Source organism: Symphalangus syndactylus, chromosome X, assembly GCF_028878055.3.
Source record: "Symphalangus syndactylus isolate Jambi chromosome X, NHGRI_mSymSyn1-v2.1_pri, whole genome shotgun sequence".
NCBI lineage: Eukaryota > Metazoa > Chordata > Mammalia > Primates > Hylobatidae > Symphalangus > Symphalangus syndactylus.
The window spans coordinates 133,214,025-133,238,022 of record NC_072447.2 but is presented as its reverse complement, the minus strand read 5'-3'; the positions used below and the strand labels follow the sequence as shown (position 1 = coordinate 133,238,022).

Below are 23,998 nucleotides of genomic sequence, written 5' to 3'. Positions count from 1 at the left end.
TGGTGTGTGTTACCCTTCGCTGTCTAGGAGCGGAGCTCCATATGCCTAACAGAGGAAAGGGTTCAGGAGCTGTCTTCCCGAGATCCCCTCACAGCGGGATTCCAACAAGAGACCCCTAAAGGAGCACACCATCTTTCATGCAAAGAAATCCACCTGGAGCTATTGTAGACAAGCCTTTACTAGCCACTTTTAGTTACTTTCACAATTGGACAAGGAGCTTTCATATCAATAATAAGACCAGATGTATGAGAAATAACTATAGGACTCTCCTGCTGGAAAACTACCAAGAGCTCTCATTGGCTCAGAAAGTAAGTCCGGGCTTGGTGCGGTGGCTCATGCCTGTAATCCCAGCACTTTGGAAGGCAGAGGCAGGTGAATCACCTGAGGTCAGGAGTTGAGACCAGCCTGGCCAACATGGTGAAACCCTGTCTCTACTAAAAAATACAAACATTAGCTGGGCGTGGTGGCAGGTGCCTGTAATCCCAGCTACTCAGGAGGCTGAGGCAGGGAGAACTGCTTGAACCTGGGAGGTGGAGGTTGCAGTGAGCTGAGATCGCACCACTGCACTCCAGTCTGGGTAACAGAGCGAGACTCCGTCTCAAAAAAAAAAAAAAGTCTCCAAACTGTTCTGCCTGATGCACAAGCCCTCCCCAACCTTGGCTCCCACTAGCACTGCTCAGCTCTCCTTGGGCCAGACCCCCAGTTGTCCTCTATTCCAACTTCCAAGGTCATTCCTGCCCCCCTGATTTTGCCCACTCCCTTCTCCTTTACCAATCTAAACCTTACACTTTATTTAACATACAAAACAAATCTAAGTATTTTCCTGTGAGCCCTCCCCAATATTGAATACATAATGCTCTCACTTCCCATAGCACAGCCTCACACTTGGTGATGTTGTTGTCTAGTTTTTGTTTGCACGTAGTTTCAGTGTGTACATCATTCCTGCAACTAGATCATAGGGTCTCTGAACATAGAGAATGTGTCCTCTTGTAACATTTCTTCCCTAGCACCTAGCAAAGGTCTGGGGACATGATAGATATTTGTTGCTTGAGCCCTGCCCATCCAAGAAAGGATGGGGGTGGGGGTCACAGTCGGAACAACCTTAGGGTTCAAGACTGATTGGTGAGAAATAGGAAGCAGAATCTAACTATTCTGGAAGTAATCAGGCCCATTGGACCAACTCTCCTTTTTTTTTTTTTTTTTTTTTGACACAGTTTCACTCTGTCACCCAGGCTGGAGCACAGTGGCACAATCTTGGCTCACTGCAACCTCCGCCTCCCAGGTTCAAGTGATTCTCCTGCCTCAGCCCTCAAGTAGCTGGGATTACAGGCATGTGCCACCATGCCTGGCTAATTTTTGTATTATTAGTAGAGACAGGTTTTCGCCATGTTGGCCAGGCTGGTCTCTAACTCCTGACTTCAAGTGATTTGCCCGCCTTGGCTTCCCAAAGTCTTGGTATTACAGGCGTGAGCCACTGAGAGTAGTCTATTTGGACATTCAAGGCACATATCTAGGGAACCTAGGAAATACTGATGAGTCCACATCTCCTTTCAAGACTTCTGTATCACTCCACCTGCACTTGCTCTCTAGAAAAGCATATCTGGCCTGTGTCCCAACCCCACCGGGTGTTTCTGCCCACTGATTACACTGAGTGAGAGAATGAATTACTCCTGAAGAAGTGACTCAAACGATGAGAATTTCAGAGAGCCTAGAAAGCTGGTAGGGAGTGTGCCACTGGCATGGGGAATATCACTCTAGTAGGGCAAACTGCCTCTTCTACTCATCACAATCAGGAATGTCTTGGAGGAAAGCAAGACAAAAATCCATGTGATAATCTATACAAATTTTATTTTGATATCAATTTGTATGGAAACAAGCAGGTGTCAGCATTATGCAGGCACAGAAAAAAGGGAAAGAAAAAACTCCAGTGATAATTTATCTTGTATTTACACCATTTGGTTTCAACAAGGACAGGAAGCTTTACTGTTAGCTTCCTGTGGGAACTCCAGTTTCTGCACCTTCCCCTGCTGCCTCTCAGCATCACGATACAGCAGGGATTTCTGGGCCTTCAATCGGCAAGCCAGGCACATGAAAATCGACTCCACGTTCTGGCTCTCTTTGGGGTCCTTGGCCGATGTCTCAAACAAGAGCATGTTGTGGGCATCCGCAAATTTCAGGGCTAAGTTGGAGGGCACCTGGATCTGTTCCCTCAAGTCACACTTGTTGCCCACAAGCACTTTGGGGACTAGTGGGGGCACAGCATGCCCATTGCATTCTTGGATCCACATTTTGAGGTTGGTGAAAGATGTCATCTTGGTGACGTCATAGACAAAGACCACGGCATGTACATTGCGGTAGTAATGCTCAACCATGCTTTTGCGGAAACGTTCCTGACCTGCTGTGTCCCACACCTGAACCTGGAAGATACAAAAACCCAAAGGTGGAGTCAGAAAAGGGAACATGAACAGAGAGGTGAAAACATGGTTCTGTAGCACTATAAAAATGAAGTGACAGGACGGGTGCGGTGGCTCACGCCTATAATCCCAGCACTTTGGGAAGCTGAGGTGGGCAGATCACCTGAGGTCAGGAATTTGAGACCAGCCTGACCAACATGGAGAAACCTCAACTCTACTAAAAATACAAAATTAGCCAGGCATGGTGGCACATGCCTGTAATCCCAGCTACGGGGGAGGTTGAGGCAGGAGAATTGCTTGAACCAGGGAGTCGGAGGTTGCAGCGAGCCGAGATAGCGCCATTGCACTCCAGCCTGGGCAAAAAGAGCGAAACTCCATTTCAAAAAAAAAAAAAAAAAATTAAGTGACAAGCCGTGACACAGGAAGTGGTTTTTTGACAGATGAGCAGAATGGACTTACCAAAGCATAAAGAGAAGTTTCAGGATTTGTCAAGTTTTTAAGATTGTTAACTGAAAATCTTGAGTTGAAAAAAATCTTAAGATTTTTAGTTGAAAAACTGGATGTAAATTGGTCAACTTTTCTGGAGAGCAATTTGGCAATATTATCAAGAACCTCAAAAATGTTCATAACTCTTAGGACCTGAAATCTCACTTGCAGAAATCTATACAAAAGAAATAGGGATGTGGTCAAAATTTTGTGCTAATATCTTACAGTGTTATTTAGAATTTTTTTTTTTTGAGACAGAGTCTCGCTCTGTCACCCAGGCTGGGGTGCAGTAGCGCGATCTCGGCTCACTGCAAGCTCCGCCTCCTGGGTTCACGCCATTCTCCTGCCTCAGCCTCCAAAGTAGCTGGGACCACAGGCGCCCGCCACCATGCCCGGCTAATTTTTTGTATTTTTAGTAGAGATGGGGTTTCACTGTGTTAGCCAGGATGGTCTCGATCTCCTGACCTCGTGATCCGCCCGCCTCGGCCTCCCGAAGTGCTGGGATTACAGGCTTGAGCCACCGAGAATTTTTTTAAAACAGGAAAAACCTAAATGATCACCAGAAAAAGAATAGGTAAAGTTCATGTCTATACAGTGGGGTCAGGTACGGTGGCTCATGCCTGTAATCCCAGCACTTTGGGAGGCTGAGACGGGTGGATCATCTGAGGTCAGGAGTTCGAGACCAGCCTGGCCAACATGGTGAAATCCCATCTCTACTAGAAATACAAAAAAAATTAGCCAGGCCTGGGGTGCATACCTATAGTCCCAGCTACTCGGGAGGCTGAGACACGAGAATCGCTTGAACCCAGGAGGCGGTGGTTGCAGTAAGCCGAGATCGGGCCACTGCACTTCAGCCTGGGTGACACAGTGAGACTCCGTCTCAAAAAGAATAAATAAAAATGAAAATATATCTGTACAGTGGGATATTATGCAGCCATTGAAAATAATGTTTTCAAGGACTAAATTGTAAGAGAAATGCTCACAAAATACAAGTAAGTGAAAATGCAGAATACAGAATTTTTCTTTTTTCTTCTATCTTTTTTTTTGAAACGGAATTTCGTTCCTGTTGCCCAGGCTAGAGTGAAATGGCGCGATCTCGGCCCACTGCAACCTCTGCCACCTGGGTTCAAGTAATTCTCCCGCCTCAGACTCCTGAGTAGCTAGGATTACAGGCATGCGCCACCACGCCCGGCTAATTTTGTATTTTTAGTAGAGACGGGGTTTCTCCATGTTGGTCAGGCTGGTCTTGAACTCCCGACCTCGGGTGATCCGCCTGCCTCGGCTTCCCAAAGAGCTGGGATTACAGGCATGAGCCACCACGCCCAGCCTCAAATGTTTTCATATGCTATGGTCCCAAATTTTAAAAAAACGTTAAACATAAACATACGCAAAGCACAGACTGGAAGTGTACACATCAGAACATTAATGGTTATTTATCAGCAATGAGACTATAGTGATATTTATTTTCTTCTTTTTAAATATTTTTCCATATTTTCTTCTACAAGTGTGCATTACTTCAGGGTTTATTTGTTTTTTGTTTTTTGTTTTTGAGATGGAGTTTCACTCTTGTCACCCAGGCTGGAGTGCAATGGCTTGATCTCAGCTCACTGCAACCTCCACCTCCAGAGTTCAAGCAATTCTCCTGCCTCAGCTTCCCAAGTAGCTGAGATTACAGGCGCCTGCCACCACACCCAGCTAATTTTTGTATTTTTAGTAGAGACGGGGTTTCACCATGTTGGCCAGGCTGGTCTCGAACTCCTGAACTCAGGCGATCCACCCGCCTCGGCCTCCCAAAGTGCTTTGGGAGCAAAGGGATTACAGGCATGAGCCACTACACCTGGCATTGCATTACTTTTTATTTAAAACCATATGTATATATATATATATATATATATATCTTCCTTTTTTTTTGTAGAGACAGGATCTCGTTATGTAGGCCAGGCTAGTCTCGAACTCTTGGCCTCAAGCAATCCTCCTGCCTCGGCCTCAAAATGTGCTGGGATTACAGGCATGAGCCACTAGCCTGCATTACTTTTTAAAGAAAACAAAGTTAGTATTAAAATCTCACCTTCAAGCCCTATTTATTTATTTATTTATTTATTATTTTGAGATGAGAGTCTTGTTCTGTCGCCCAGGCTGGAGTGCAGTGGTGCGATCTCAGCTCACTGCAACCTCCACATCCCAGGTTCAAGAGATTCTACCACTTCAGCCTCCTGAGGAGCTGGGATTACAGTCATGTGCCACCATGCCCGGCTAATTTTTGTATTTTTAGTAGAGATGGGATTTCACCATGTTGGCCAGGCTAGTCTTGAATTCCTGACCTCAAGTGATCGAGCCTCCCGAAGTGCTGGGATTACAGGCATGAGCCACCATGCCCAGCCTCCAATTTATTTTTAAGTTCACTTTTTGGTTATGTAAAAGGTAACTTAATTCACTGGATTTTTCTTCTGTATCTCAGCTTTTGGGATAAAGGCCAAATTATGAAGAAAAAAGCTGCTATCTGTAACATATGCAAAGACATAACTCCCAGGAGATATACATTCAGCCCAATCTATTTCCCTTTATATATCCAACGTCTTGGACAAGGGAGATCCATGCTCAGAATGATGGTCCCAAGGCCCTATACAATTCTCAGTTATCAAAGAAAATTTGATTATGGCCACTAATTGACTGCTATGGCTCTTAAAGCGAAGTATAGCCTTTATTTGGAGTTAGCAGTCAGTAAGTATAATCTAGTAAATATAATCGAATCTGTTGGCTGAGTGAAGATTTTACAGGGCCCTAGAGTCATCATTCCGAATATCAGTTTTCATTGTCCAGGCTCCCCGTCATCTCCCTCTATTGACACGGCTTCCAAGTTCCTCTGGCAAGACCTTCAGATTGAACCCTTCTCCTATTCTGATTTCTGTGTCCCTCGGCCCTCGGCCAGCCTCTCCTCTCCTCACTCCTGGACTAGAGCAAAGTATTTTGGATTGTGGATGTTTCCATTGCAGGGTCTCCTGAACACTGCTCACTTGCTTTTTTTTTTTTTTTTTTTTTTTTTTTGAGATGGACTGTTGCTCTGTTGCTCAGGCTGGAGTGCAGTGGCGCAATCTCAGCTCACTGCAACCTCCACCTCCCAGGTTCAAGCAATTCTCCTGCCTCAGCCTCCCAAGTAGCTGGGACAACAGGCGTGTGCCACTGTGCCTGGCTAATTTTTGTATTTTTAATAGAGACGGGGTTTTGCCGTGTTGGTCAGGCAGGTCTCGAACTCCTGACCTTAGGTAACAAAAAAGTGAACTTAAAAATAAATTGAAGGCCGGGCACGGTGGCTCATGCCTGTAATCCCAGCACTTTGGGAGGCCGAGGTGGGCAGATCACGAGATCAGGAGATCAAGACCATCCTGGCTAACACAGTGAAATCCCGTCTCTACCAAAAAATACAAAAAAATTAGCTGGGCGTGGTGGCAGGCGCCTGTAGTCCCAGCTACTCGGGAGGCTGAGGCCGGAGAATGGCGTGAGCCTGGGAGGTGGAGCTTGCAGTGAGCCGAGATGGTGCCACAGCACTCCAGCCTGGGCAACAGAGCTAAACTCCGTCTCAAAATAAAAAATAAATAAATAAAAATAAATTGAGTATAGTGGCTCACTCCTGTAATCCCAGCACGTTGGGAGGCCTAATCACTGCCGATCCACCTGCCTCAGCCCCTGAAAGTGCTAGGATTACAGACGTGAGCCCCAGTGCCCGATCTCTGAATACTGGCTTTCTGACTAGCTTTACTCAATCCCTGCTTGTATCAGCATGCCATTCACCTCTTCAGGAAACTACTGTAGCCCTCTACTGCATGTGGCATCACATGGATTCCACATGTGGAATTCTGTCTGCCATAATTTGACCCTTCCCAATCTGGTTTCAAACTACTCAGCTACACCTGGTTGATTCCCTCCTCTGTACTTTGGGTCATGTTAGTCCACTCCTCCCCTACAGAATCAGCTGCCCCCTCATTGCCCTATCCAAAACTCACCCATTCTTCAAGGTTAAGCTCATGCCTCTGGCTTCTTCCTCAAACCTTCGCCAACTTCCCTTCAATTGTCTTTTCTTAGGAATCTCTGTTGCACTTTGAGTCTGCATCATACCATTTTGAATAGATTTATGTTTTCTAATTGTCTCGTCAGTGCTCTTGGCATCTCTCCAGCAAGACTGTAAGCAGTCTTTTTCTGCATCAGACCACACTCGTCATTGAGGTTGTCATCATCATCATTATCAGCAGCAGCCACATTATCAGAAGGCAGTGATGGCCTGAACCACTAAAACTACAAGCAGTCTGGCATCCTAGATATCTGCCAAGGCGATTTCAGAGGGAACGTCTGACTGTGATCACACAGAAAAAACATAAGTCCTCAAAGACTGATTTGCTTCTGCAAGCAAGAGACAGAAAAGATTTTCATTTCTTCCACCTCTCCGTGGCGTTCTGAACAGGAAGAAAGGGAGAGCAGACCACAGGAGGAATGGAGGTCAGTAGGAAGACAGCAGGCATAGCCCAGGAATATCATTAGCACTTGGCTCCTGATCCCCACTCGCCACCCCACCCCCCAGGAGTCTTCACTCTTGCCTTTTGCCTCTGAAGAAGGCTGAATCCCTACCAGCCCTCAGGCATGTGGCAGATGCTTTAACACCATGAGCTCAGGACTCTAAAAATACCTGCCACTAGCAGGAATACGGGTGGGAGTGTGTGAGGTGTTTGAGGCTGAGTGAGGTTGGCCATTTGGCTTTTCTTTGGCTTCATAATTGCGTATGCCGCCCAAGTTGCCGGAACTGCCAGGAGGGCCCTCTCTGCTGGAGACCTCCTCTGTCTTTCCAACGCTATTGGGAGCCTTGAAGCTTTTATTTGGAGGCTCCGAATTTAAACTGCAGGCACTGCTCCCTTCTAGCTCTTTGTAAACCCCACCCTGAGTTCTTTGCAGACGTGTCTGTCGTGAGAGGGGAGCCAGGAAGCAGGCTGCTCGCAGCAGAAAATAGAAGAACCAGTGGTGTGGCCTCAGAACCATCAGAAAGGAAGATCACAGCAGGCAGGCTCCCTAAACACATGAAATGATCTCATTAAAAAAAAAAATCGCCGGGCACGGTGGCTCACGCCTGTAATCCCAGCACTTTGGGAGGCAGAGGCAAGTGGATCACAAGGTCAGGAGATCGAGACCATCCTGGCTAACGTGGTGAAACCCCGTCTCTACTAAAAAATACACAAAATTAGCCAGGCGTGGTGGTGGACGCCTGTAGTCCCAGCTACTCAGGAGGCTGAGACAGGAGAATGGCGTGAACCTGGGAGGCAGAGCTTGCAGTGAGCCGAGATCGTGTCACTGCACTCCAGCCTGGGTGACAGAGCAAGACTCTGTCTCAAAAATAAATAAATAAATAAATAAATAAATAAATAAATAAATAAATATCAGACAGGGTCTCACTCAGTCACCCAGGTTGGAGTGCAGTGGCATGATCTTGGCTCATTGCAGCCTCAACTTCCCCAGGCTCAGGTGATCCTCCCACCTCGGCCTCCCGAGTAGCTGAGACTACAGGCATGCACCACCACACCCAGCTAATTTTTGTATGTTTTGTAGAGATGGGGTTTTCCCATGTTGCCCAGGCTGGTCTCAAATTCCTGGGCTCAAGTGATCTGCCCGCCTGGGCCTCCCAAAGTGCTGGGACTGTAGGTGTAAGCCACCATGCCTGGTCTCTTTCTCTCTCTCTCTCTCTTTTCCAGACAAGATCTCATTGTGTCACCCAGGCTGGAGTGCAACGGTGCAATCATGGCTCACTGCAGCCTCGACCTCCTAGGCGTAAGCAATCCTCCCTCTTCAGCCTTCCGAGTGGCTGGGACTACAGGCATGCACCAGCACACCCAACTAATTTTCATATTTTTTTATTTCGTAGAGATGGGGTCCTCCTTATGTTGCCCAGGCTGGTCTGGATATCCTGGGCTCAGGCAATCATCCTGCCTCGGCCTCCCAAAGTGCTGGCGAGCCACCTTACCTAACAGTGATCTCATTTTGTTTGAGAGTTAGGTGTTCCTTTCTCAGCATCTTCATAAACCCCTGGCCCCCGCCAAGCAGTGAAAGCATCTCCTTCCTCTTTTGCAGCTGCCTGTCCTCTCACCCTTTCCTCCTTTCCTGTGGGCACCACATCCATACAGTGGATGAGGGTGAAGACTGCCTCTTAGCCACATACATGTACCCCAGATCCTTGTTTCTCTCAGATGGCCAATGGGGTATAGTGGAGTCAAATCAACTTGGGTGCAGATCTCGGCCCAAGTCATGTTAGTACATGACTTGTTAGGTGTCCTTAGATAAGTTAGGTGTCCTTAGGTAAGTTACTTTCTCTGTCTTCAGTGTCCTCATCTGGAAAGTGATGATAACAATAGTAATCAGGTAGGGATGCTGTGAGGATTAGTAGTCCTTGTAAGTACGTGACCCAGTGCCTAATCTACACTCTCCCTTCTTTCATGGCCTGAAACCTCCACCATTAAGTCTAGATAGGCAACAACTTGAGCAAGCACTGTTGGAAAGGCAGCAAGCATCCCAGCTCTTCTGCTCAGAAGCTGAGTAAATGCCAGACAAGTCTTTTAACCTCCCTGAACTGAGCCTTGTTTTTCTCATCTCTACAATGGGACCTTGATCCTCCTGTGGTTGCTGGGATGATCCAGTGAAATAACACAAGAGAAAGGACTTTTGGAAAATGTCAAGCGCTCTGCAAATATTAGTTGTTGCTCTGGTCTCAGAAAGGCCATCAAGCCCTCTCCTGTCGGTATGGTTCCTTGGGTCCATTGGTCTCTCTTCCTGGAAATCACAGAAAGCTTGGTTTCTTGAAGGTGAGACAGAGCTAAAGGCCATCCAGTGGGGAGGGGGTGGAGAGAGGAATGCTGGCAATATGCCATGGGTGGCCGGGGGCAGGCCCGAACTGATGAGGTGCTGGAGGACGGAGGGGCACAGTGTGGGGAACTGCCAAAGAGATATCTAACCTTTTGAACTGTTTTCTGGGTGAGCTTCAGCAAGCCCCGCCCCCACCACCGCATGTGCTCTTAGCTGACAGGGGGATTTCTTTTCCCTAGGAAACATAACTGGCATCTTTCTATAGATGAGGCATGAATGTCCTTTTGTTGGAGGCCAATGGGGGAGGGTAGAAGTGCAAAAAAAGGAGACAAATACATCTGTAACCTTTGGAGCATGCCCCAGTGGATGATGGGAAAAGTTTAAAAGAAACCTGTTTTCAACTAGCTGGACCGTCCCATCTGCATCTAAGATCCACACACAAAGCTGACACAGAGAATGGCAAAGGAGGACAGAGACAAAGAGAAACTCACACACAGAAAGAAGCAGCAAGGGAGACAGAGAAACTCACACTGATGGATAATTAACCATTAAGCTAACTGGCAGAAGATAGAAGCTCAGAAGCCCTAAGGAAGAAATGATGTCATTCTGACTGCAGGCAGCTTCCAAGGAACACTTAGCTCAGCCTCCATCCACTTGATAATGTAACACAGGAAGGTATTTTTTTTTTCCCCCAGTGATCAGTAGAGGAACAGAAATTCACAGTCCTGAGCTGTACCTGCCTATAGCCACAGCTGACCTGCAGTTTGTCTTGTCCCCAGGACTGGGGCACAGGGAGTGCCCAGCCTGTGGGAGGAACCAAATTATTATAGACAGAAGTGCAGCTTCCATGCAAATTTACAAAGAATGATTCAAAAATTAGTTTCTTAGCCTCCCCTCTACTACATACCCTCCCTCTCTACACACACACATACCCCTGTTCGGCATTTTCCAATGCATTTAGGAGACAGACTCAATAAATTTAGCTACATCTGTAGGTGACAGACACATCATAGTCATTTAAGGGAAGCTCCACTCTTCCTTTGGGGGTTGGGGGATGCCTCCACCCTTCCTAGGCTGATGTCAGGAAAGACTGTCAGCTATCTCTTATGACGTCCCTCTGGATTCTTGTCACAGATGGCCTTGTGGGTTGGATGGACCATGGAGCTAGGCTGGAGAGAGGATTTTGTGCTCCTCTAAGCCAGGCAGCATGATGTGTGGAAAAAGCACCAGAAAGGGAATTAGGAGACATGAGTTCTAGGCCTGGCCCTGTGTGATCTTGGGCAAGTCACTTTCCCTCTCTGAGTCTCAGTTTCCTATCTGCAAGAGGAGGACACTGGATTACAGAATCTGTAACATCTCTTTTATCTCTGAACATTCTCTGCATCTCACACCTGAGCTGAGACAATCAAGGTGCAAAACGTAAACCCAGGGCTCCCGCCTGTAATCCCAGCACTTTGGGAGGCCGAGGCAGGTGGATCACCTGAGGTCAGGAGTTCGAGACCAGCCTGGCTAACATGGTGAAACCCCATCTCTACTAAAAATATAAAATTAGCTGGGCATCGTGGCAGGCGCCTGTAATCCCAGCTACTCAGGAGGCTGAAGCAGGAGAACTGCTTGAACCCAGGAGGCTGAGGTTGCAGTGAGCTGAGATCGTGCCATTGCACTCCAGCTTGGGCAACAAGAGTGAAACTCCCTCTCAAAAAAAAAAAAGTAAACCCAGTTGAGTTCTGTGTGTTCTGGACACAAATTGAAGGAGACATCTGAAAGGCTCCTGGGGCCTTGGGCCATAACCCTAAGTCCCTGGCCTAGAAGAAAGAGCAAGACTGGCTGCCTGGCATTCTATCTCCCCCTGTCAAGCTCCCCAATCTAGGGGACTGAATATTGCCCTGTAGAGTGAAATGCAGTGGTAAAGGGCACGGTCTCTGAATCTGGGTTGAAATCGTGGCCCTGTAACAGGAAAGGCAGGATAGTGAGGTGGCGAAGTGCTTGGGCTCAAGAGTCAAAGACTGAAGCTCATATCCATGTGCCATTGGGTTATTTCATCTCTCTTAGCCTCCGTCTCCTTATCTATAAAATGGGAATGATAACAATAGTGCTGATTTCATAAAGCTGCTGTGAGGAGTAAATAAGATAATGCATGTAAAGTGCCCAGCCTGGGCTCTTTGCTTATTCAATACATAGTTATTATTATTATTATTATTGCCTACTCATTGGAGGCTTTTCTTGGTGTTCATACAATTGAGTTCACCAGGACTCAATTGTAAATGCTTTGATGGGGTGAGGGTGGGGAACATAATGATTGGAGACAGCAAATGGGGCTTCAATACCCTAGGGATGGCCTTGATAATTAATTACAGTGTGGCTCTAACTACACCAAATCAGTTGTCCCTAGCAGGGGTTCATGTATGTGCTACCCCAGGACACAGGCAGGCAGCCCAGAAGAGGCCACACCCTTGCTCTTAGACTGAGAAGAGCTGGCTGAGACCTCTCTACCACTCTCCTACAAGGGCTGGTATGTTACAGCCCAAAAGCCTTCTATTGCTGGCCGTGGTCTAGGCCAGACCTCGGACTGTCACACTGGACTTTTCTCTCTCTCGCAAAGGGTGAAGCCCTTGGCAGTCATCTCCAAGCATGGCTTTGGCATGTATTCCTTGAACAACTTCAGGCTAGCCAGAGTGCGAGGCCAAATCTTCTCCTATCTAGATCACGTGCTAGCCGCCAGGCTCTGCCATCTTCCCACAGACATGCTGATCTCTCGCCTGCCAGCTCTGGTCCTGAGATTGTAGCAGCTTTACAAGAAGCAGGGTCACCACCTCCCCACTCCCACACGCCACTCTGAGCTCCTTCGGAATCTGCCCTCAGAGGACTCCTCCATGAGCAGTGTCACAAGGCTGTGTCCTCTTGAAAATATCATCTTCCCCAAAAAAGCCTGTATTAAGCACTTATCTGCACGTGGTGTTGTGCTGAGTTCTGTTTCTAGTGAGTCACACTGTCACAGGCTTTGCCCTCTGGGAAAAAGTCTGGAATCTTTGCCAGAGACTGTAAAGTCCAGTTTGGCTAAGTACTGCGGTGTTAGAAGAGAAGGAATGGTTTAAAAATTCCTTCAAGGCCACTGGGTGGTGACTCTTCCACTCGTGTTCATCTGTCATCCCTCACTTTCTAGCTTCCTCCTCCCTCCTTCTTTAGATTCCCAAACACTTCATTTTTTTCCATCTAAATTTCAGATGGACTTATTTCCCACCTTTTAAATCCAGGGAACTCTTTGGCTCACTGTAGCACTTGATTTTAAGCAAATGAGAGCATTAGGTTTTTGAGGCTTAAGAGCCCATCTGTAAAGATATTTCTACTTTGGATTACAAAGGCATGTTTTAGAAATTCTAGAATCTTATAGCTTTACATTAAAGAAGCTATACACACTAGAGGAAGTCTTAACCAAGCAAATGTCAACAGCCCCAGGAAAGGACAGAGACAGATACCGCCTTTGACTTTAAAAGGAAATGTAGTAATTTCCCTCCAAAATGCAAGGGGCAAAAAAGATCACGATTTCAAAATAATGTTCTATCTTCCTACCCTGGGGCTGTCCCTTATCAGTACTGAGCTGTCCATCTTCCTGACATCTAGTGCGTTGGCCCAGTTTCTGAAGCCATTTTTAGAACACATTGATTTTAATAATCAAGGAGTCAGGAGCCTTGCACAGTTTCAAGTGTTTCATCAGTTTCATCGGTTACTCAGCCCTATCTCTCCACGTCACTCAGAGGAGGGGCCTTGTGGTCACTTTGGCCATTGGACCAGCAAGAAGGAGGCTTACTGTCACCCCTGACTCTGTCTAAGGTCCAACCATACGCTCAAGGAAAGGCCAGCTGTGAGCCTAGAGGAGTTGTCTTCAGTGATCCCCGTGCCTTTATAGAGGCCCCCCTCTGCTCCCCTGACACAAGAAGTTGCCCTTGTTATGTCCTCCCTCCCGCCATCCCCTGCACATGGACATATTCCTGTCATATCAGGTTTCTACCTTTTCTGAATTAAAGGTGAGCACAAATGGTCAGACAAGAATATTTGCACTTAGCCTATTACATAAACTCATGGAGGGGGAGGATTGAGCATTCCCCTGGCCCTCGGTTAAGTCACTGCATTTTTACAAAGACCTTCTGAAGACAATACCAACAGAATGAATAAGGGGCAGTTCATGTATGAGATACCCCAGACATGTAAAGAAGATATCATTCCAGAGGGGCTGTTACAAAACAACAAGTTTTGTCTATTACGAAGGGCTGGACCCTGCCTCAATTTCTTTAAAAGGGCTCATGGCTTTCTGCCAGAACCACCCCACTCCACCCCCATCTCTATTCAGCCCTAATCTTAACTATAAACTGCAATTTAAAATAAAGCAGCTTTTTCATTCTCCGTGGATTTCCATCCTTTCCTTCCCTCTAACGCCTTAAGGTTTAGCCAAAGTGGGGTTTTGCAGCCTATCAGCACCCAAGCGGTAGAAGAGACATCAGGATGTGTAAAGTGCTTTGGGATCCATCCCAGAGACTAGGACCCAGAGATGCCTCCTGCCACCCTCTGCCCACAGGTGCCGCTGCTCGGGGTAGGGGTCATGGATGGAATCCAACATGCTTTTCCTGGCAGGACCTGTCAGGCAGGGGCTAAGGGTAAGAATGCAACCCCATTCTCAACCGCCCTAAAAAACTGAGTGAGGTAGGGACGGGGCCCCGCTGAGAAAGGTGAAAAGGGGTGAGGAGGGGCCGAGGGTCCTCGGCTCAGTAAGAGGCGAAACCGCCACGCGCTGGACGCTGGACGATGACAGCAGCTAGAGCTATGCCTCCGGCGAGGTCCCCTCCCGGGTCCCACCCTTCCTGGACCTGACCCCCTGGATCACCTTGATCTTCTCGCCCTCGATTTCCACGGTCTTCTCCCTGAAGTCCACGCCGATGGTGGCTTCAGTCTTGTCTGGGAAGGTACCCCCGCAGAAGCGGAAGGTCAGGCAGGTCTTGCCCACGTTGGAGTCCCCAATCACGATTATTTTGAAGATGCGAATCTGCACGTACTGGTCCAGAGACGAGTCGAGCTCCAGGGACGCCAGGCCAGCGGCCGAGGCGGGCTGCAGGCTCCCATGGCCCAGGATGGGCTGCGCCATCTCCCCCGGACCGAACCGGGGCCCCAACCCCCCTTGAGGGCTCCACACAAAGAGAACGTCCACGTTCGTGCGCTCGAGGCAAGCGAGCTCTGTGCGTGTGTGTGTGCGCGCGTGTGTGTCCTCCCGTGTGTGCATGCGCCGGCACCGTGTGCGCGCGCGCGTGAAGGGGGTGCCTCTCACTCCGGGCCCCCCTCCTCCTCCTCCAGCGCACCCTCCTTGCAGCTCGGAGGCACCAACACAAAAGCCAAGGAGAGGAGGAGAGAGGGAGGAGAGTGGACGAGCCGCGAGCCTTCTGCCTGTGTGCGCCCTCGGACCGGATGCTCTGGCGAGGACCCTACCGCGCTGCTCCAGCCGCCGCCGCGCCTCGGCCCACACCCTCCCCTGCCTGTACCCCCGGGACGGACCGGAGGGAAGAAGCCTCAGGAGGAAAGAGACGGGGTGGGGACAGCGGCACACGCTACCCCGGGATAGACTTATTTCTCCTTGCCATCATTTATGTTATAGGTTTCGGGCTCCCCACCCCCACTGGCTCGAGCGCACGGGGTCAGGGGGCAGGGAGCACAGCTGGGGAGGACAACGAGCTGCACCTTAAGACATCACTGGATCACTTCGGCCTCCCTGGAGCAACGCAACTCTGCGGGGATGGGGTCGGGGCGGAGGCACCTCTTTCACCTCGGGAGCAGCGGGCAGCTGAGCCGCGCCTTCCTGGTCCCCGCTACCCCGTCCCCTCTACCCCCACCCTCTACCCAACCCGCGCCTTGGGATAAAGGGATGCTCTGTCTTATTGAGTGAGCAGGTGCACTCGCGGGCCCCAGACAGCCTGGGAGGACGCTGCCAAGACATGCAGTGGGTTGTCCGGGGCCTGTACAGCTGAGAGGAGGGAGCCAGCGGGCACGCATGTGCGTGTGTAGGGGGTGTAACTGTTTCTGTCACAGACTTGCCAGATGTAGGGGGGCGCGTACCAGGCGCCAACATCCCCTTATCACACCACGAGCACCCATCCTCTGAATGTTCAGGAGAGCGGCTCCTATTGGCTGCCGCAGTCGGTTGTGTTTGGCTGGCCAATGGGGAAGGCCCGCCGCGGGAGAGGGCCACACAGAGGCTAGGAGAAGGGGGGGAAGCTAGTGGTGGCAATTCCAGCAAAAGGGGACTTTGTTTACGGGGCTAGCCATTACTGGCCCAGGTGGAGGATCTTGGGACATGGCATAAGCTCCACAGTGCCTTCCATTCCCAAGCCCTCCATATAACCATAAGTCCTTCCAGAAGGGTGGAGTTTCAGAGGGAATTGGGAATCCCTAGGAGGGTTCACTCCCCCCTGCAGCTGAATGTAGAACAAAGTGGTTGGGTCTAATTTGCCAGAAGCTTAGATTATGCTTGGAAGATGATAAATGAACACAACCTCCTTACAGTATTAGGGGGCTGCTTCCCAAAGGTTACTAATCATCACGCACGTCTTGGTCAAGACCAGTAGTCCCTCTCCCTAAAGTCACTCGCGGGTTCAGAATTTGTTTGAAATCAACTTTACTGGGGGTACAATTTACATACGATAAAGTGCACCCATTTGTTTCTTTTTAAGACTTTACCTCTCCCCCTACATATTTCATAAGCTAAGGTAACACTGACACATGTCACTAGCACTGACTCGTGAGTTATTGCTAATGCCATCAAGGTCAGGGATTCAAACAGCACAGTTGAGCTGCCATCTTATTTGGGAGGCTGAGCTGCAGGAAGAGACAAACATGACCAAATCCATTTCTGCTGAGAGAAAAACAATTCAGTGCATCAGTGATATACCTGAAAGCAAATTGGAATGTGACTACTCAAGGACGTCCAAGTTACTCAGAATGGCGTCTTCCAGTTAATAAGTTTATTAGCTGAGCTAGCAGGTATATTTACAGCTAACCCTTTTATCATATATGTGGGTCGCCCATTTCTAACACCCTACATTATACTACTCAGCATTAAAACTACCCAGATAAGGATTTCATCTTAGTTGGCCAATCCAAAATCATCCTTATGAATACCAATTTTCATTGTATTATGTATCAATAATCATTGTACACTATTTTTGGTTTTGATTAGTCTGATGCCTAGTTTGCTGGATCGTTCCCTTCTGTATTGGAAGTTAATGCCCCTGATGATCTTTATCTACAGAATATCTTTAAGGTGGAGAGGGGTAACTATTAATTAGGTACATCCAGTACACAAAGTAGAAAGGGGCTTTGCCCTTTGCCAACTCACAGCTAGAATTAATGCTAACTACCTGAGAGATATAAAAAAAACATATGTACATAATAAGATTATTTCAGTGTACGCTTCTAGCAAAAACTTGTCACTGAGTCTACTTTTGTAAGGAAGAAACTTTGATTTCTGAAAATAAGATATCTCAAAATGGGCTTCTTCCCCTAATAAAAGGCATCTGTTACTTCTGTGGGGTGAGACTTTGGGAGACTTCCACTTATATTTTTTGGAATTAATTCAATGAGTATATATTGCTTTTGAAAAAAGATAAAAATATAATTTTTAATTAAAAGGACAGGAAAACTACCTTATTGTACCTATTGTAAAAAAATTAAATTTACTGTACAATGCCCTTTGTGTTAATTGTGCATTATTAAATTACTGACTTTCAAATACATGCAGTTGTTTCCATAGGTACCTGATTATCATGACTTTGACAGTGTTTTCCAGTCTCTTTCACCATCAGATATAATTAACTTTGTATTTAATCAATCCATGATTATTGGTTTTTACAAATATCAATAAAAGTCAATGCAAGGCTGTTAAAATATTAAGTAAATATAAATAATGTTTACCTTACTTTGGAATTGATACTTTTTCTTTTTTTTTTTTTTTTTTTTTTTGGAGATGGAGTCTCGCTCTGTCTGTCACCCAGGCTGGAGTGCAGTGACGTGATCTCGGCTCACTGCAAGCTCCGCCTCCCAGGTTCACACCATTCTCCTGCCTCAGCCTCCCAAGTAGCTGGGACTACAGGCACCCGCCACCACACCTAGCTAATTTTTTTGTATTTTTAGTAGAGACGGGGTTTCACTGTGTTAGCCAGGCTGGTCTCGATCTCCTGACCTTGTGATCCGCCTGCCTTGGCCTCCCAAAGTTCTGGGATTACAGGCATGAGCCACCGCGCCCGGCCTGGAATTGATACTTTCAATATTTATCCCCTGGTCTAAAGTGATCCACCCTCCTCGGCCACCCAAAGTGCTGGGATTACAGGCATGAGCCACAGAGCCTGACTACATTTTCAGTATTTATCCAAAGGAGCTCTAGATAAAATGTCACCCATTGCCTGCACTTCTGAACACTGATCTACTCTGCTTAATGGGTAAGGGAGCCCTGGATCATTTTCACCAAATAATGACTACTTCCTAGGCCTGGCACAGTGGCTCACACGTGTAATCCCAACACTTGGAGAGGCTGAGGCGGCAGGATTGCTTGAGCCCAGGAGTTCAAGACCAGCCTGGGCAACATAACGAGACTGTCTCTTAAAGAAAACCAAAAAACAAAACTACTTCCTGGGTTAAGCTTCATAAAAGAATGTCTTTGTAGGCCGGGCAAGCTGGCTCATGCCTGTAATCCAAGCACTTTGGGAGGCCGAGGCGGGTGATCACCTGAGATCAGGAGCTCAAGACCAGCCTGGACAACATGGTGGAACCCCGTCTCTACTAAAAATAGAAAAATTAGCCGGGCGCGGTGGCATGCACCTGTAATCCCAGCTACTCAGGAGGCTGAGGCGGGAGAATTGCTTGAACCTGGGAGGCAGAAGTTGCAGTGAGCTGAGATCCTGCCACTGCACTCCAGCCTGGGCAACAAAGGGAGACTCCATCTCAAGAAAAAAAAAAAAAAGAATATCTTTCTAATTTCTTTTTCTTTTTTGAAATAGGGTCTCGCTCTGTCATCCAGGCTGGACTGCACGGGAGCAATCATTGCTCACTGCAGTCTCGATCTCCTGGGCTCAAGTGATCCTCCCATCTCAGCTTCCTGAGTAGCTGGAACCACAGGCACATACCACCAGGCCTGGCTAATAAAAAAAAAAAATGGTAGAGATGAGGTCTCATTATGTTGCTCAGGCTGGTCTGGAACTTCTGGCCTCAAACAATCTTCCCACTCGTCCTCCCAAAGTACTGGAATTACAGGCATGAGCCACTGCACCCGGCCTTGTAATTTCATTCTCTATCCCCATTCCACCAAAACAAAAAAAAAAAGTAACTTCATTACCTCCAAAGTTAGGGCCAAACTCTTGCCAGTTCAAATCTGGCCCCCCACCATACTTGCCTGTCTTTATCACTACTTCTTCTTTTTTTTTTCTTTTTGGAGACAGAGTCTTGCTCCATCATCCAGGCTGGAGTGCAGTGGCACAATCTTGGCTCACTGCAGCCTCCACCTAGCGGGTTCAAGCGATTCTCCTGCCTCAGTCTCCCTAGTAGCTGGGATTATAGGCGCATGCCATGGCGCCCGGCTAATTTTTGGATTTTTTGTAGAGACGGGGTTTCACCATGTTGGCCAGACTGGTCTTAAACTCCTGACCTAAAGTGATCCACCCGCCTAGGCCTCCCAAAGTGCTGGGATTACAGGCATGAGCCACAGAGCCTGACCACATCAATACTTCTTAGTATGTACTCTCTATCATTGTCCCCCGAAAATGTGCTGGGTTTTGGTTTTTTAAAACAGTTCCAAGCCTTTTCATTTAACAAACAGCATGGTGCTTCCTCTAAGACACTTTACAAATATTAGCTCATTTAGTCTTCCGAACACCCTCGTGAGATTTGTAGATGAGGAAAATGAGGCACAATTAAGTGACTTGCCCAGGTGGCAGAGCCAGGATTCAATCTGGGTTGGTCTGGATCCAAGGTCAACATGTTTAACAATGAAAAATGTTATATTTGGTCCCAAAGTATTCGCCATCTGAAATATCATTACTTTTCCTCCACTATTTGAATTTTACTACTCATCCTTAAGACACAACTCAAATAACTTCTTATATGAAGTTCTACCATAGCGATTCCATCCCATAGTCTTCTCTCTTGCTCTGTCCGGCACTACACCAGATAGTATTTCAATGACCAGTATACGTCATCTCCCCAACTAGACAGTGGGCACTTCCTATATAGATGCTACGTCCAAATAAAACCATTGTAAATTGAAAATATCGTAAGTCGAAACTGCATTTAATACCCTGATAAACCCATCATAAAGTCAAAAAACCGTAAGTTGAACCATGGTTAAGTCCAGATGCTCCTCGACTGACATGGGGTTAGGTCTCATTAAACCCATCATAAACTCGAAAAATTGTAAGTTGAACCATTGTGAGAGGTAAGTCGGGGACCATCCGTACTTTTCATACCCAACAGAGCCCCTTTTATAGTACAACCCAAGGGGCAAGTGCTCAATAAATACTTGTTAAATGAGTATGTAAGCTGAATCTTTGAAACAGGCACATTTTATGTTCTGCGTGCAACCAAAACATTATTTCCAATTTAGCTTATATCTGGCACAGTCAAAACACCTATTTACATTCAGCCCCTCACCCTACTCCCATAACTGAAAGTTCTGCTTAGAAGATTTCTCTTCCCAGAAAGTCCGAGAAGCACGAACGCTTTTTGCTAACATCCTGCTCCCAAGCACGGAAACCACAGCAGGAGACTGTGTGTATCTGTAGCACCTGGTACAGCATCTAGGACACACAACTGCACTAAAAAATAAAGGTGACAGGCGGGAAGAAGAGCGCAGAATTACTTGTCCGGAAACAGGGGTTGGGTGGGAAAGAGCCGGCAACTGGTAAAAGATGGAAGTACACGCGGAATCTGGGAAGCCAGGTTCCGCGCCTCGGACTCATGGAAAAACTGGATCTGGATCACTGCAAAAGAATCAGGAAGGCTTCAGTATCAAGTAACTGGTGTCCTAAAACCAAAAAACAAAGTGCGGTGCCGGGGCTACGCTGTTGTGAGATGCTGTTATCAGTTCCCGTCACCAACACAGCGGCAGCACCAGGCACAACCGCCAATCAAAGCGGCCCCACGAGTCCCTCCTTGAACAGGTTCCTTAACTCGTTCAGTCCAACACTGTGCCACAAACTCGCGAAAACTGGCTACCAAGAGCCAGCGTCTTTGCGAGCCTGAGGCCAGCTAGTGCATGCGCAAATCCTCTCGCCCTGCGGACCAATCGCAATGCGGCAGCCAGTGCTACACCTGCGCAGTAGGCCTCCGGTCGCCGCTCCCCTTCCCCGGCTCTAGCAGGCCGGCTTCTCTGTCCAATGCCCACCCGGAGCTGGGAGGAGGAGTCTGCGTAGTGTGCGTGTGAAGAGACTGGGGGAGCTGGCCGGGGCTCGCGGTGTTTGACCCGTCGGTCGTGCGTGAGAGGAAAGGGAAGGAGGAGGTCCCGAATAGCGGTCGCCGAAATGTTCCGGTGTGGAGGCCTGGCGGCGGGTGCTTTGAAGCAGAAGCTGGTGCCCTTGGTGCGAACCGTGTGCGTCCGAAGCCCGAGGCAGAGGAACCGGCTCCCAGGTGACTGACTGACTCATTCCAGGCAACCTCCAAGTCCGAGGGCCTGGCGCCTTAGGCTCCCTGTGCCTTGCAGCCCTCTACCCCCGCGTACCCCCGAGAAACTTAACACATAGTCACGTGAATTCCAAATTGGCAGACTCCGAACCCTGAGTCTTGCAAGCGGAGGAATTGGCTCAGCCATGCCGACCTGACCTTCAAGAGATTTGAACCCAGTAGTCGGCCTGAGGCCTTTTCCCGGGAGCGTTTGCTGTTCAGGGATCCCAGAACAACTGGCTGTCGGCGCTTCCCCGCCATCCCCACCCCCCACCCCCTTTTTTAGAGCAATGAGGTCAAGTAGACTTTGTCATTTACCGATTGAGACTTTAAACAGGATGTTTAAGCCCTACGCCTAAGTTTCTTGTGTAAATGAGGGTATTATCTGCTCAGCCTTCCAAACCACAGATGAAATCCATGGATTTGAATGCCCAGTGAAACAGAAACGGTGCAGGGCAAGTAAGGAGTCGGTTGGTTGTGTACCAGACACCCAGAGAATTGGCCCAGAATTAATTGGAGATGCCTGAGCCATGTACTTCTTGGTGGTCTTTAAGGCTTCAAAGAAACAGTTTGCAGAACGCATTGTATTTGTCCTCCATTAAGTTGTTTCATCAAATTTTAGAGCTGGAAGGGATTTTGTGGTAAAGGTCAACCCACTCATTTTATAGATAATAAACTGAGGCACAGAGAGGTGAAATTACTTGCCAAAGGTCACATAGTTAATTAATAGGTAGAGCTAAGGATAGTTTGCTAGCCTCCAGGGCCTTAATCCCTTCGCTGCAACTCCATACTGCTTCCTAAAGTTGACCTCAAAAAGTTAAGAATGAATTCTGGTCTCTTCCCAGTAATTAGCCCATTGTACATCAGATATCCGTGAATTTATCTGAGCATAGCTTGAGCCTGCTTATTTTCGTACTGCATTACTTCACGGGGTCAATGAATGATCCACCTGTAGGAGTTGCTTTAAAAAAAAAAATCAGTAATCCTTCAATGTCCACCCCTAGGGCATTTGCAATGTCAGAAGTTATCCTTGAGGCTTTTACAATACAGAAATACCTGGGTGCTTTGAAAATAAAAAGTGGAAAATATTTTCCTTGGGTTGTTAGGGTCTTTGCAAATGTGCATTTGAACAGTTTTTCCAGTTGCTATGCACAATGAAAATGTTTCCTGATAGGTGTATTTCAGTTATGTCCTGGGACATATTGCTCTTGGAACTTAAAACCTCTGCTTAGCTTTTAAACTAATGCCTTATCAATGGATGTCATCTTTGAGGGTTTTGTGCATTGAAATGATTGCATTGAAATGATAGTGCTCTGTGCTTGTTGCACAGAAATTGAGATAACCTGAATTTTTTTTGGTTTTTTGAGACAGAGTCTCGCTCCGTCGCCCAGGCTGGAGTGCAGTGGCGCGATCTCGGCTCACTGCAATCTCCGCCTCCCGGATTCACGCCATTCTTCTGCCACAGCCTCCAGAGTAGCTGGGACTACAGGCACCCGCCACCACGCCCGGCTAATTTTTTTTTTTTTTTTGTATTTTTAGTAGAGACAAGGTTTCACCATGTTAACCAGGATGGTCTCGATCCCCTGACCTCGTGATCCGCCCGCCTCGGCCTCCCAAAGTGCCGGGATTACAGGTGTGAGCCACCGCGCCCGGTGATAACCTGAATTTTTTCATCCACACCGGCCTTTCAAACTTTGAGTAGTTGTTTTGCTTAAGTCTCACAACTTTTACCAGCATTCTAAAGTCTTAGCAAAAGTTCTCATCAATTAAATATGCATTTGCAAAGTTAAGTTGATTTATTAGACATTGGAAAGTGGTTGGTGATGTTAGAACTACTGAAAAATACAGACTCAAATGGTTTTTTCCACTGCATGTCTTTGTTTGAAGGCAGTCTACTGTAGAATATATTGGGACTTCCTGACATATCCATCCATCTCTTTGCATACACTTGTTCTTTGTCCTTTGGCCATGCACCAAAGTATGACATCACCTGCCTTTAAAAATGGGTGAGGGTAGTGTTAAAATTTCAAAAAGAAGTTCTGATACTCTCATTTTAGGAATTAACTCTGTTTTGTGGCTTGATTACTAATTGCTTTTGATCTGATTTCTCTTTCACGTAGTAGCCTCTACCATGTGTTTTTGCACAGGTGGGAAAGAGCGAGGTTCGTTTATACACCATTTCTCCCTCCAACTTACCTTTAAACTTTTTTTTTTTTTTTTGAGACAGAGTCTCGCTCAGTTGCCCAGGCTGGAATGCAGTGGCACGATCTTGGCTCACTGCAACCTCTGCCTGCTGGGTTCAAGCAATTCTCCTGCGTCAGCCTCCCGAGTAGCTGGGACTACAGGCATGCACCACCACGTCAGGCTAATTTTTTGTATTTTTAGTAGAGACGGGGGTTTCACCATGCTGGCCAGGCTGGTCTCAAACTCCTGACCTTGTGATCCACCTGCTTCAGCCTCCCAAACCTTTAAACTTCAAACCTGCCTTGCAACTATCTTGTTGACATCTGTCACCATTGTCAGGTTCATTTCCATTATATGTTGCATTCTGCCTTAAAACCGTGATAGCTACT

General features: G+C 47.5%; 2 protein-coding genes across 5 annotated transcripts in view; one reads left to right on the top strand and one right to left on the bottom strand.

Annotated features, from left to right (window-relative positions):
* Positions 1 to 1,831: 1,831 nt before the first annotated feature.
* RAB33A (RAB33A, member RAS oncogene family) lies at positions 1,832 to 15,076 on the bottom strand. The gene is made up of 2 exons (XM_055268570.2): positions 14,617 to 15,076; positions 1,832 to 2,417 (listed from the first exon to the last, which is right to left on the bottom strand). Exons 1-2 carry the CDS (start codon positions 15,007 to 15,009, stop codon positions 1,962 to 1,964), a joined length of 849 nt encoding a protein of 282 aa, XP_055124545.1. The 5' UTR covers positions 15,010 to 15,076; the 3' UTR covers positions 1,832 to 1,961.
* Positions 15,077 to 20,957: 5,881 nt separating this feature from the next.
* AIFM1 (apoptosis inducing factor mitochondria associated 1) overlaps positions 20,958 to 23,998 on the top strand; it is a 36,673-nt gene continuing 33,632 nt past the window's right edge. The window contains exon 1 of one of the 4 annotated variants that reach the window (XM_055266859.2): positions 20,958 to 21,392. In XM_055266859.2, coding sequence (XP_055122834.1) covers positions 21,287 to 21,392 — 106 coding nt within the window. In that variant the 5' untranslated portion in view covers positions 20,958 to 21,286. The remainder of the gene's footprint in view (positions 21,393 to 23,998) is intronic. The other 3 variants (XR_010119613.1, XM_055266860.2, XM_055266861.2) reach the window with 3 other exon arrangements.